Source organism: Cherax quadricarinatus, unplaced genomic scaffold, assembly GCF_038502225.1.
Source record: "Cherax quadricarinatus isolate ZL_2023a unplaced genomic scaffold, ASM3850222v1 Contig75, whole genome shotgun sequence".
Taxonomy (NCBI): Eukaryota; Metazoa; Arthropoda; class Malacostraca; order Decapoda; family Parastacidae; genus Cherax; species Cherax quadricarinatus.
Genome location: NW_027195101.1, coordinates 310001 through 325100, shown reverse-complemented (window position 1 = coordinate 325100; position 15100 = coordinate 310001). Strand labels below are relative to the sequence as shown.

At 39.5% G+C, this 15100-nt stretch overlaps 1 protein-coding gene across 10 annotated transcripts in view; it reads right to left on the bottom strand.

Annotated features, from left to right (window-relative positions):
- Positions 1-534: 534 nt before the first annotated feature.
- The window catches only part of Alg1 (ALG1, chitobiosyldiphosphodolichol beta-mannosyltransferase), an 18524-nt gene continuing 3958 nt past the window's right edge, over positions 535-15100 (bottom strand). For 7 of the 10 annotated variants that reach the window (XM_053794529.2, XM_070080005.1, XM_053794528.2 and 4 more), the window contains 3 exons: positions 13375-13433; positions 12655-12774; positions 535-3270 (listed from right to left, as the gene is read on the bottom strand). In XM_053794529.2, coding sequence (XP_053650504.1) covers positions 1926-3260 — 1335 coding nt within the window. In that variant the 5' untranslated portion in view covers positions 3261-3270; positions 12655-12774; positions 13375-13433 and the 3' untranslated portion in view covers positions 535-1925. Of the gene's footprint in view, positions 3271-8488; positions 8637-12635; positions 12775-13374; positions 13434-15100 lie in introns of those variants that run through there. The other 3 variants (XM_053794533.2, XM_053794526.2, XM_053794534.2) reach the window with 3 other exon arrangements.

Here is a 15100-nt window from a genome sequence, read left to right as displayed (position 1 = left end):
GAAAATAGAAGATAACCCAGATTATTATTATAATCACGGGGGAGCACTAAACCCATAGGATTATACAGCACATGTGGGGAAGGGATGGGAGGCATTCATGATCAATTCAGGGAACTGGAGCACAGATCCAATTCCCTACATCAAGAGCCCCTCACCAGCATCAAGGAACCTCCCTTGAGGGGAAGAAAATACAGAGGGGTGTGTACATACTATATGCTTGCACATGCATGTGTAGCGTGACCTAAGTGTGAGTACAAGTAGCAAGACGTACCTAAAACTTAATAGACACTTAGACCGCAGTAATTACAGCTACTCTTGATAAAGCCCTGTAACACAATTAGTCCAAAATATAAATTATTGACATTTTCGATTAAAAGTGCAATAATGTACGAATTTTAACTGAAATACGAAGTACGATATTGACGGATTTTTCAAATGATTTTATAAAAATATGCAATAAACGATATGTATTTTAAAACAAACATGACTACAGTACCTACATCCACATTCTGCATAATCAAGGAAAAGAAAACATTTCTCAACTGATAAAACATTTGTAATATTAAATATATTTAATCTGAATACTGCGTACAAAAAATAATACGTCTGTGTATCTGGCAATGCCGAGTGAGCACTTGTGAATATTCTTGAAAGAGGCACTCAATAAGAAATCTCTTTAAAATATCATTATCAGTATTGCCCTATTTACTTTATTTTGCGGCCTATTAGACACATTTTTTTTACCATAAAATGTCTCCAAAAATCAGCCTATAGACTGAAGGTTAGTGACAGGAGCCGTAAGTTTGGGGTGGACTGTAGCTTTCCCAGTTACGTCCGATGCCGAGCTATTGAAACTAAAACAAGTCTTATAAGCCGCAAAATATGGTACATAAATCGGCCATTGTTTTAAAATGTCATGATTCTGGTTTAAGATAGAGCTCTCTGATCCATGGGAGATGATCTAGTTTCTTATAAATACATGAGTAGGAGGGGCTGGGTTTAAGTGGAACTTGCACTCGAGCTAACAGGTTTATCAAAGCTCATTCCTTGGGTAACACTAATAGGTTGGATGCAGATTTTTATTAGTGAGTTTGGATTTGACAAGTACCTGCCAAGTGTGGGCCAGTAGGCCTGCTGTAGTGTTCCTCCTTGCTTATGTTATTGTGAGGGCAGTTAACATCACTTCCTCAGTTTAACAAACCTTTACCATCATCATGGCACACCCCTGGAGAGTACTTACTGTTTTATATACACAAAATTTATCTTAGTTCCGTTTACAAACATCATCCCTCTCACTCCGCAGCGGGATTTGAACCTGCACACACTGCATCAAAGTGCCCAATTGCATGGCAACTGTTGTAGGTTCAAACACTTCATTGCCACTTAAATCAGTAATCTTCATTTTGTGAACTGCACTGACCACATTGACTAAATTCATATCACACATGAGTGAATTTCTGCCAAATTTAGGTTATCAAAAAAAATTGTGTATGAAGTGAGAGCACTCCTGTTTTCCATTCCTAAATTGTTATTTAATACAGCATCTCCTCACTTAACGACGGAGTTCCATTTGTAAGACCACATCAGTAAATGAATTCGTCACTAAGCGAGGAACATACTATAATGGTAGTGGGTTTGTGTCAACCATCTTTGATATTGTTTTAATGTCACCTTTGTACCATTTATAACACTTTTAGTATATTTGTAAATGTTTATACAGTAGTGTACTGTATATTGTAATAAACAGAACAGAGGAAATCAGCTCTAATATACATTATTTAGGTACGTATACTGGTCAGAGACCCATTGTAATTCCGAGGCATCAGTAAGCAAGTACGCCGCTAAGTGAGAAGAGGCTGTAATATAAACAAATGTACAGAAAAATATCTTCAATAGCTCCATTTTTCTTATAAAAAGTAAGTTTTTCACTTCTGTTTTTTATTCCTGAACAATGGGAGAGCATTACACACCCAACATGGATGCCAGCTCAACTTTCGAAACTCATCGATGTTCTTGTAGAAGTCATAATAGGTTTCTTTGATTGCCGTTTCACGGGGGAATCCGCGAAACCAGTCCTGTAGAAGGTTGGCAAGTTCTTCCTTGTTCTTGAAAACTAGTCCATTTTCATTGTGGTGCACCAATTCGGGGAGAGCCGGGTAGTCTATAGCTGCGACTGGAAGGCCACTACCAAACATGTCCACCACTTTCATAGGCAAGTCCAATCCAGATGAGGAGTAGTGGAGGCACACGCCAAAATCTGCAGAAGCAAGCAATGTTGGGTAATCTTCAGCGGACATCCATGGGGTGATGACCACAACATGCATCCACTGTTGCTCAGACATCATTGTGGAATAGTAGGATTTTAAGGGACCCTTGCCTGTCACAGCAACAATAAGTGGAGGGTAGTGATCGGGGAACTCCTGGCGCACTCGCTCATAATCTTCAAGAGCATAGAAGAGGATGGAAAAGTCCTCATCTTCTGTCCAGCTCGTGGAAGAGACGATAAGCACAGGACGATCTTCACACTCGGCCACTCTACCGTCAGCATACCTCTCTGTAAAGACAGTCTTGTCTGGCGACGAACCAGAGAAACATGAATACGTAGAGGAGAGTTTCATAAGAAAGTTGTGTTTTTCTTCCATTGATATTGGATGGAATCGTGAGGCCGGACGGTCGTACAGCACTGTAACTTTCCTAATGCCCCAATTCTGCTCCAGATCAACTTTCATAGCTTTAGTAACGCACAGTCCCCCATGCGACAACTTGCCAAATACTTTTTCTACGATTCTATAAATGTATACTAGAGGATGGCTTTTCCTAAGTGACAGAGCAAGAATAGTGTAGCCATAGTTATGCCAGTCAATATAAAACTTTGTCCTGGTAAGGAAGCAATAGAGCCAACACACAGGCATGGCAGGAACTCCAGGGGGATTCTGTAACAGGAGATTCTTGCTTCTTGGCCCCGTAAGCAAGGTAAAAAAAAGAATAAATGCTTGCCATAAAACCTTGGCAACAAAGGCTAATAGTTTAGGTAACTTGTTGAAGGCATCTGGAGAAGGTCTCATGTAGGTAAGAGTGATATGTTCATCTTTCAAGACTTCCACTTGTGGTTTGGAGCCAGCAAATCCCACCAGATTCACCTCAAAACCTTCTTGCGAGAGTGACAGAGCATGGTAGTTCATGCGTGGCGAGTGACCGAGATCTCCCAACACCACTACAGTCACCTGCTCGCATTCTTTCAGCTTTTCTTCGCCCATCATTGACACCAATCTGCAAAAACATGAATAAGATTAGATATAAAAATCTGACCTTCCTGGAGGTGGGAGGTACAAAACCTGCACTCTGAAGGATGGGGGGAGGATGTTACAGTTTTGGAGATAGGAAGTACAGTATCTGTACTCTGAGGGATGAGTGACGATGTTACAGTTCTGGAGGTGGGAAACACAATGCCTGCACTCTGAAGGATGGGTTTGGGATATCTGCTATTTGGAGTAATATTTACACTGTCATGTCTGTGTGCCTCTGGCAAGACAGTGACAGTATGAATGACGGTGAAAGTGTCTCTTTTTGGGGTCACCCTGCCTCAGTGGGAGACGGCTGGCGTTAAAAAATACATCTGAAACTAAATTGATAAACCATACAGTAGGTCACATGGGACCTCCAATGTGGTTGACTGCGGGCCTCTGCACCTATTAGAAAAATAAACAATTAAAAAAATCGATATGCAAGTCAAGACAATAATTTTAAGAAAAAATTTGACATAGAATAAGATGTGTGTTGGCTGTGGTTAAAGTAAATTATAATAAATCAATGATGTCAGCTATGGTCTGTATAAGTTGAATCTTTCTTCTTCTTCTATCAACAAACCGACCGTATCCCACCAAGGCAGGGTGGCCCAAAAAGAAAAACAAAAGTTTCCCTTTTTAAATTTAGTAATTTATACAGGAGAAGGGGTTACTAGCCCCTTGCTCCCGGCATTTTAGTCGCCTCTTACAACATACATGGCTTATGGAGGAAGAATTCTGTTCCACTTCCCCATGGAGATAAAGAGGAAATAAACAAGAACAAGAAAGAAAATAGCAGAAAACCCAAAGGGGTTTGTGTGTATATATATATATATATATATGTTTGTACATGTGTGTGTAGTGTGACCTAAGTGTAAGTAGAAGTAGCAAGACATACCTGAAATCTTGCATATTTATGAGACAGAATAAAGGATAAGCAATCCTACCATCAAGTAAAACAATTACAGGCTTTCGTTTTACACTCACTTGGCAGGACGGTAGTACCTCCCTGGGCGGTTGCTGTCTACCAACCTACTACCTAGGATAAGTTGAATCATGTCGAAATAATTATTATTTATTATTATTATTAAGATACGAGTTATTAAAACATCACTGACAGGGTAACACATATCAAACATTTTTTCACACTAGATGAAAGCAATGACAATCCAGACACTGCTCAAATTCTAACTTTTATAAAAGGGCATAGATTCTGATTTTGAAACTACGGGAGAGTTAGAGATAAGATAAGATAAGATAAGATTTCGTTCGGATTTTTAACCCCGGAGGGTTAGCCACCCAGGATAACCCAAGAAAGTCAGTGCGTCATCGAGGACTGTCTAACTTATTTCCATTGGGGTCCTTAATCTTGTCCCCCAGGATGCGACCCACACCAGTCGACTAACACCCAGGTACCTATTTGCTGCTAGGTGAACAGGACAACAGGTGTAAGGAAACGTGTCGAAATGTTTCCACCCGCCGGGAATCGAACCCTGGCCCTCCGTGTGTGAAGCGGGAGCTTTAGCCACCAGGTTGTGGGTGCTGAAGAGTACAAAAGACACTACAGCACTACACAAGAAAGGAGGAACACTGCAGTAGGCCTACCAGCCCATACTTAGCAGAGATCCTTGTCAAACCCAGAATATAAATTTGTAATGGTGAGGTAATCTATGAAAATGTCTAACATGAGTTTGGATCAGTTTAGAAGTATAATACAGTACCGGTGCTAACACCTCAACTTATAATGGAGTTATGTTTCAACATATCCATCGTAAGTCAAAAATATCCTAAGTTGCATGTGATAACAGTAGAGTCCTCGTATTTCCGGATTCGGTTTCCGTGGTTTCAGTTAGCCATGGTTTGCTGTGGCCTTAAAATAACCTTTAATTTTGCTTAATAATGGCCTCAGAGCACAAAAGTAGTGATGGTGACAGTTCTTCAAACACTAAGAGAAGCTATGAAGTGCCTCCCATCAGTTAAAAAGTGATAATTTTCAACTTATTATCCATAATTTATCATAGGTATAAATTGTGAGCGTGTTAGATAGGAGTGAATGGAGGCGAATGGTATTTGGGACCTGACGATCTGTTGGAGTGTGAGCAGGGTAATATTTAGTGAAGGGATTCAGGGAAACCGGTTATTTTTATATAACCGGACTTAAGTCCTGGAAATGGGAAGCACAGTGTTGCCTGCACTCTAAAGGAGGGGTTCGGGATATTGACGGTTTGGAGGGATATATTACGTATCTTTATACGTATATGCTTCTAAGCTGTTGTGTTCTGAGCACCTCTGCAAAACCAGTGTGAGTGAGGTGAAAGAGTTGAATAATGATGAAAGTATTTTTGGGGGGGGGGGATTTTCTTTCTTTTTAGGTCACCCTGCCTTGGTGGGAGACGGCCGACTTGTTTAAAAAAAAAAAAAAAAGTATAATTCATCATGCATAATTTATCATAGATATTCATTATCATAAGTATGTAAATAAAAACAACTTACATACGTATAGGGTGCTCTACTATCCACAGTTTCGGGTATCCATGGCAGGTCTTGGAACATATCCCCCGTGGATACAGGGGAACTACTGTACAGTATATGCTAAATAGTAAGTGTTGTCACTGAATAAATAAATAATTACTGTAACTAAATACTAGTATTGAAAAGTAAATAAATGAATACAAGTTAGGGACTTGCTGCCTTCATGCTGGGGTAATTAAATTTCATCTCTATGGTAATTGTTTTTGTACCATCGTAAAGCTGAAGTATCGTCAGTCGTACCATCGTAAGTCAAGGATCACCTGTACAATACAACTGCATTTCTTAATATGGTACAAAATAATGTAGATGACATGAAATACAATATTGGCAGTTTGGAGGGATATGTTGTGTATCTCTATACGTATATGCTTCTAAACTGTTGTATTCTGAGCACCTCTGCAAAAGCAGTGATAATGTGTGAGTGTGGTGAAATTGTTGAATGATGATGAAAGTATTTTCTTTTTGGGGATTTTCTTTCTTTTTTTTTGAGTCACCCTGCCTCGGTGGGAGACGACCGACTTGTTGGGGGGAAAAAAAAAAAAAAAAAAAAAAAAAAAAAAAAAGAAATCCACTAGCATGCAATGTACTCCAGGCAAACTTGTCCTAATGCACAAACGTTACTTAAGAACTAGACAGACTATTAAGTAGGACTTCTTAAGTAGTTAACTACAATCATGAGTACAATAAAATATGTAGGTAATGAACAAATGGTACAATTACAAAAGAATAACATATTTCAAACTGATTCAGTGATCTTCACTTTTATGGAGTAATTGAATAGATATGAAGATAAAGCAAGTTACAATAGAAATAAAATTGGACATTGGTCGCAAGTAAAACCAATGTAGATACGCAAATTAAAATACAGTGGTACCTAGGGATACAAACCTAATTCATTCCAGAAGGCTGTTCAAGTACCGAACGAATTTGTTCCCATAAGGAATAATGTAAAATAGATTAATCCATTTCAGACCCCCAAAAATACACTTACAAAAATACAGTGGACCCCCGCTTAACGATCACCTCCAAATGCGACCAATTATGTAAGTGTATTTATGTAAGTGCGTTTGTACGTGTGTGTTTGGGGGTCTGAAATGGACTAATCTACTTCACAATATTCCTTATGGGAAAAAATTCGGTCAGTACTGGCACCTGAACATACTACTGGAATGAAAAAAGTTCGTTAACCGGGGGTCCACTGTACTTACATAATTGTTCAAGTTCGTATCCCAAGGTACCACTGTATACTGAAATTGAAAGCTCAGTCCATGAAATTTCATAAGAACATAAGAAAAGAGGAACATTGCAGTAGGACTACTGGCCTATACTTGGCACTGCAGTAGGCCTACTGGCCTAACTGGAACCTAACCTGCTCTGTAATTGGGGCCCTACAGTAGCCTGGAACCTAACCTGCTGTATTTTTGGGGCCCTACAGTAGCCCGGAACCTAACCTGCTGTATTTTTGGGGCCCTACAGTAGCCCAGAACCTAACCTGCTGTATTTTTGGGGCCCTACAGTAGCCCGGAACCTAACCTGCTGTATTTTTGGGGCCCTACAGTAGCCCGGAACCTAACCTGCTGTATTTTTGGGGCCCTACAGTAGCCCGGAACCTAACCTGCTGTATTTTTGGGGCCCTACAGTAGCCCGGAACCTAACCTGCTGTATTTTTGGGGCCTGCCTGCACTACCTTAACCCTTAAACTATCCAAACATAGATCTACGTTTTTTCAACATTTGAAAATATGTAAAAAAAGTAGATCTTTTCTTTTTTTACATTTGAAAAGTGTTAAAAAAACTTTGATCTACGTTTTTTTTTTTGTTATATTTGAAAATTTGTAAAAAAAAACAGATCTATTTTTGGAGCACTACGCATGTGAACGTAGATCTGCTTGGACAGTTTAACAGTTAATGTGAACTTGACAGAGATGGAAGACTCAGATCCATGGTAACTCTTAAAACTCACAGGCCAGCGTGTTAACCACTTGACCAGCTCTAATAAGATTCCTTCATCTAGGTATATTTCTATACACTATAGGGAGGTTAGCATGGGCCACCACTGTGACCACAAATGCACGTCTTTTTACCGACGAATTCCACACCAGTGTGGTCGTGTCGTGCTCAAGCTCAAGTCCCTTCATGGTTTTGAGCCCCACCTGTTTCGTGATTGATTTGCAATTGTGTTAGTAAGATTTCTTGAATATATACGACAAAAGTTTGCAATAAGACTAGTCCCGGAGCCGAGGGGTAATGAGATACAATACTAGAAGGAATTAACAAGGTGGACAGGGACAGAATGTTCACAGATCTAACACAGCATATCTAACAATAGTATATCTAACAACAGCATATCTAACACACTGTATCTAACACTATTTTTTTTTCATCAAACCAGCCATATCCCACCAAGGCAGGGTGACCTAAAAAGAAAAACAAAAGTTTCTCTTTTTAACTTTAGTAATGTATACAGGAGAAGGTGTTACTAGCCCCTTGCTCCCGGCATTTCAGTCGCCTCTTACAGCACACATGGCTTACAGAGGATGAATTCTGTTTTACTTCCCCATGGAGTTAACACAATATATCTTACACAATAACTCACAACGCAGCAAATCACAAAGTATCAAAGATTTACATATGAGCACAATACTGCACTAGTGACCTTAAAGCAGGACTCACCTACCACCCACACCACACGAGGAAGAGCAAAGCACCGCACACACCTCTGAACATCGGTGATGCGTCATGTTTACAAAACCTTCTATATGTGTTTGTTTACCTGCCTCGCTCAGGGTTGTTCACCTCTAATCATTCCGAGCTGATATCACCACTTCTCATTACTGTACTCTTAGTAATTCTCTTATTACTGCCCACCCATCTGAAAGCCACTGAATATTATATAATGCACGTATTGAATATACAGTACAAACTATATATACAGTATACAAAATTCTAAATAAAAAATATTGAAATTTTTTTTGGTATTATTATTATTATTTACCAAGATAAAAAATAACTATAATTTACTACAGCATTTGCTTAATATATTTGGCATCTTACTTTCATTAATAAGATATGCTAACATATCATATAGGTTACTATACTGTCTGTGTCTATATTCCTCAATAAGTAGACAATTAAGCATATCGTGTTCAAGATAATGAACACAGGCCTGGCTACATACATTATATGTAGTATGATCATTATTTGTGTGTCTGCCAAACTGAAACAAGTACAGTGGACCCCCGGTTAACGATATTTTTTCACTCCAGAAGTATGTTCAGGTGCCAGTACTGACCGAATTTGTTCCCATAAGGAATATTGTGAAGTAGATTAGTCCATTTCAGACCCCCAAACATACACGTACAAATGCACTTACATAAATACACTTACATAATTGGTCGCATTCGGAGGTGATCGTTATGCGGGGGTCCACTGTACTTGTAACCAAGCTTAAGCCAGGCTACTACAATATCAGTCAATTTGTTCACACTGCAAGTTGCTCTATAAGTGTGACCTAAGTGTAAGTAGAAGTAGCAAGATGTACCTGTTATTTTGAATGCTTACAACACAGAAAAAAGACACCAGTAATCCTACCATCGTGCAAAACAATTACAGGTTTCCGCTGGACACTCAGGATGGTAGTACCTCCCCAGGTGGTTGCTGTCTACCAAGCTACTACCACAGGATGGTAGTACCTCCCTGGGATGTTACTGTCTACTAACCTATCACAGGATGGTAGTACCTCCCTGAGTGGTTGCTATCTACCAACCTGCTACCACAGGATGGTAGTACCTCCCTGGGTGGTTGCTCTACCAACCTGCTACCACAGAATGGTAGTACCTCCCTGGGTGGTGGCTGTCTACCAACCTACCACAGGATGGTAGTACCTCCCTGAGTGGTTGCTGTCTACCAACCTACCACAGGATGGTAGTACCTCCCTGAGTGGTTGCTGTCTACCAACCTACCACAGGATGGTAGTACTTCCCTGAGTGGTTGCTGTCTACCAACCTACCACAGGATGGTAGTACCTCCCTGAGTGGTTGCTGTCTACCAACCTACTACAGGATGGTAGTACCTCCCTGAGTGGTTGCTGTCTACCAACCTACCACAGGATGGTAGTACCTCCCTGAGTGGTTGCTGTCTACCAACCTACCACAGGATGGTAGTACCTCCCTGAGTGGTTGCTGTCTACCAACCTACCACAGGATGGTAGTACCTCCCTGAGTGGTTGCTGTCTACCAACCTACCACAGGATGGTAGTACCTCCCTGAGTGGTTGCTGTCTACCAACCTACTACCTAGAACTAATATACTAATATTATTACTATTACTACTACTATTGCTGCTAATACTATTACTGCTAACACTATCACTGCTATTACTACTGCTACTACTACTACTACTACTACTATTACTACTACTTTTGCTACTATTTTCCTACTGCTATTATTATTACTGCTACTACCACACACATCTGAAGTTTCGATTACCCAAAACCTAACCAGTGTAATCTATGACAACTTTATCCTTATCAGAGAGAGATTGATTAGGGTATTGACACTAGTGAGTCCGTCCATTTGCACAGTGCCCATCATGATCCTCAAAACTTGTGGTCATATATTATGTACAAAATTTTAATATCTATTATATACAATGTCAATGCCCCCCTGTGGCTCGGATAATTTATTTCCTGTGATATATTCAAACTCAACATAGCAACAATAGTTAAAAATGTTTTAAAGCAAATAAATACAATACTTATACATGTATGTGTAATACTAATAATAATAATGTTTATTTCTAGAAGTGCATGATACAACTTATACAGACCATAACCGACATGAATAACATACTACTATATAGAAAGTCCCTTGTTATGCAGAGCATTTCTCACAACTTAGGTTAATTTTATTCCCAGGGTATGAACCACACCAGTCGACTAATACCCAGGTACCTACTTACTGCTGGGTGAACGTAAGTAAGTTTATTCAGGTATACACAAATACAGTTACATAGATTATCATACATAGCAGCATATGTGTAAAGTACCTAGGATAGCCCAAAATGTCAGCCAGAGTGACTTATTTCCACTGGGATCCTTTAACATGGACAGCAGGTGTAAGGAAACATACCCAACATTTCACCCGTGCTGGGACTGATCTCCCAGAGTCTCATTGTGTGAACTGAGGATGTTACCAACCAAGCTTTGACCATTTAAAAGATTCTTTAACACTTTTACATAGTTTTAAGTCACTTACCACCACTTCATACACAGGCGTACCTCGTTAATATGGCGCTCGCTTCACCAATATGGCATTTTTCAATTACATTCATGTTTATTAATGGCGCTTCTCTTGGGAATTTTCATTTTTTTTATTTATTATTTTTACTTTTGCATCATTTTCTTAGGCCTAGTGCTATTGTGCAATTAATAAATGGTATTGTAAATATATTTTTAGGCTTTTGTATTCACTGGAAAGCAACAAAGAAAAAAGAAAAAAAAGCTGATTCACTTTAACCCTTTCAGGGTTTCGGCCGTACTAGTACGGCTTACGACCCAGGGTTTTTGACGTACTAGTACGCCTAAATTCTAGTGAGAGAAAGCTGGTAGGCCTACATATGAAAGAATGGGTCTGTGTGGTCAGTGTGCGCAGTATAAAAAAAAATCTTGCAGCACACAGTGTGTAATGAGAAGAAAAAAACTTTGACCGTTTTTTTGGATTAAAACAGCGACTTTGCACTGTATTTTTGTATGGTATTTATTGTTGTATTCTAGTTTTCCTGGTCTCATTTTATAGAATGGAAGACATATTACAGAAATTGAGATGATTTTGACTGGTTTTACAAAGAAAAGTACCTTGAAATTGAGCTCAAAGTAGCAGAAATGCTCAATTTTTACCAAAGTTCAAAAGTAAACAAATCATGCTAAGCGTCCAATACACGTCAACTAGTGAGTCTAATATTCTTTCACAAGTGTGCTGATATTATTTATACCATTTCTACACTAATGCAGTAGTCTGCATAACAGTAAATCTTCTATTTTTTGTGAGATTAAAAATTCAAAGTGGAAAGCAAAAGAATGTAAGAAGGGCCTGGGGATGTGACTAATGAACAGAGGAAATGTTATTTTGGTGCCAGGAATGTCTTTGTTTATTCTGAACCCTATTCGGAAACTGGCATCTTTTGAAATTTGTGTGAAATTGGCAAAATTGCTAAATTCTGATCACTGTATTGAATAGCTGAAATCGGTAAATGGGTGGTTTCTTGTACTCATTTGATAGAAAAAATGGAGTTCTAGCAAAATAGTTACGATTTTTGTCAACAAGTACACTGGAATTGGCCGAAAATAGGGCTCAAAGTGGGCAAAATTACTGATGCGTAAAAATCGTCGAGACCGCTAACTTTGCGAGAGCATAATTCCGTAAGTTTTCCATCAAATTTCATACTTTTGGTGTTTACCTGGAGAGAGTTCCGGGGGTCAACGCCCCCGCGGCCCGGTCTGTGACCAGGCTTCCTGGTGAATCAGAGCCTGATCAACCAGGCTGTTTCTGCTGGCTGCACTCAATCCAACGTATGAGCCACAGCCGTATTATGATTGGGAAAAGATTCTGTATCTTTTCACAAGAAAATTTTTTTTTTTTTTTTTAACTTGGCCGACCCTGAGAGCAAGTTTCTGAGAGGGCCTGTCGACCCTGAAAGGGCTAAGGCACGTAACTGTCCGTATTAGTGAGGTAGGCCTATATAAAATATCTGGCAGCTGTCATCAGGAGGCTATACAAAAGCTAAAAATATTATTACTAAGCTGTCAAAATACTATTACTAACCTGTCAAAATATTACCAACCTGTCAAAGTAATGTATCGTCTGATATCAGGTTCCCCTGCGAGAGCCAATGAGACAGCTGTGCTTTCATCTCCCTGATTAGCACATCACTGTCTTGCTCTCAGACTTCCAGCAGTTAGCCCTGAAAAGTGCGAGACAGTTAAAATATGTGTATAAAATTCATCATGGCGAGAGTTCTCGACACAGGTATCGATGTTTTGATGACCTGTTTCTCTATAACATACAGGTACTCTACGACTTACGGTGGGGTTACATTCTGATGAACCCAATGTAAGTTGAAAATATAGTAAGTCAAATACGAATATATGCTAAATAAATAAATAATTGCTGTCACCAAAAACAAATACAGCCTTTCCTCATTTAACAATGGAGTTTCGTTCCTGAGATCACGTCGTTAATCAAATTCATCGCTAAGCGAGGAGCATACTATAATGGTAGTGAGTTTGTCAACCATCTTTGATACTGTTTTAATGCCACTTTTACCATTTGTAACATTTCTGGCATATTTTTGAATGTTTATACAATAGTGTACTGTACATATATTAAACAGAATAGAGGAAATTAGCTCTAATATACATTACAGTATTTAGGTATGTATACTGGTCATGATAGCCCGTCATATGTCCGAGTCATCAGTAAACGAGTATGTGGCTAAATGAGGAGAGGCTGTATAATACACAATACAGAACTCCACCTCTTAACCACTTAAGAATCCACATACTTGTATACAGTCGCTGGTCTTCAGTAAACATCACAATCTGACCAGGTCTGTTGAACATGCTGCAAAAGAATGTTAAATTAATATTTGCAATTTGTAAAAATATTAAATTAATATTCGGTAATGCGCCCTTTTTATAAAAATTAAAAACTACAGTACTGTCACAAATTAAAATAAATGTAACTACGCAAAGAGATTCGTCAGTAAGTTTTCATTTTATACACAAATAACCCGCACATAAAAGAGAGAAGCTTACAACGACGTTTCGGTCCAACTTGGACCATTTACAAAGTCAGTGTGACTTTGTAAATGGTCCAAGTCGGACCAAAACGCCATCGTAAGCTTCTCTCTTTTATGTGCGGGTTATTTGTGTATCGTTCCAGTCACGGTATTGTGCCTTTTTTGTTATTTTCATTTTATTATCTGCAATGAGCTACAGAGGGAGGGAGCAGACTCAAATCAAATCCACATTTATTTCTCCATGACAAGGACTTCAAAGGAAATACGTCACTCTGACTTTTCCAGGTTATCCTGGCGGGCAATTTACACACACTATGTATAATAAGAGATAAGATAAGATTTCGTTCGGATTTTTAACCCCGGAGGGTTAGCCACCCAGGATAACCCAAGAAAGTCAGTGCGTCATCGAGGACTGTCTAACTTATTTCCATTGGGGTCCTTAATCTTGTCCCCCAGGATGCGACCCACACCAGTCGACTAACACCCAGGTACCTATTTGCTGCTAGGTGAACAGGACAATAGGTGTAAGGAAACGTGTCGGAATTTCCACCCGCCGGGAATCGAACCCGGGCCCTCCGTGTGTGAAGCGGGAGCTTTAGCCACCAGGCCACCGGGCCACCATTGTATGATAATTTGTGTAACTGTATGTGTACCTAAATAATCTAACCTAACTCTACTGTACCTAACTGTACCTAAATGCTCTACATATTAAGGGACTTTCTGCATACACATCTAAATGTAATTCACCGTTGTACAAGCACTATCATGCTGAAGTACACCTACCATCCGACTTACGATCTGCTCGATTTACGACCACTCAACTTACGACCTTGTTTTTTATGCCAAATTTCTGGGAAATAAACAAGTATTTGTGTTGTATGCAGTGTTTATCCTAAACCTTACAGTATAAAATACAATACTAACAACATAAAAAGTAAAGTAAAACATGAAATACCAAAATAAAACAATAAAATAAAGTCATTACAAAAATGTTTTGTTGATATTCAGTAGTAAAGTTCGACTTACGACCATTTCGACTTACGACCGGTTTCTCAGAACTGAACTCGGTCGTATTATTACTAATATACATTAAGTATATGTTCTCCATGGGGAAGTGGATCAGAATTCTTCCTCCGTAAGCCATGCGTGTTGTAAGAGGCGACTAAAATGCCAGGAGCAAGGGGCTAGTAACCCCTTCTCCTGTATATATTACTAAATGTAAAAGGAGAAACTTTTGTTTTTCCTTTTGGGCCACCCCGCCTCGGTGGGATATGGCTGGTGTGTTGAAAGAAAGAATTAAGTATATGTATATGTAGGTTACCTGGAGGTTATTCCGGGGATCAACGCCCCCGCGGCCCGGTCCACGACCAGGCCTCCCGATGGATCAGGGCCTGATCAACTAGGCTGTTACTGCTGGCCGCACGCAGTCCGACGTACGAGCCACAGCCCGGCTGATCCGGCACTGACTTTAGGTATCTGTCCAGCTCTC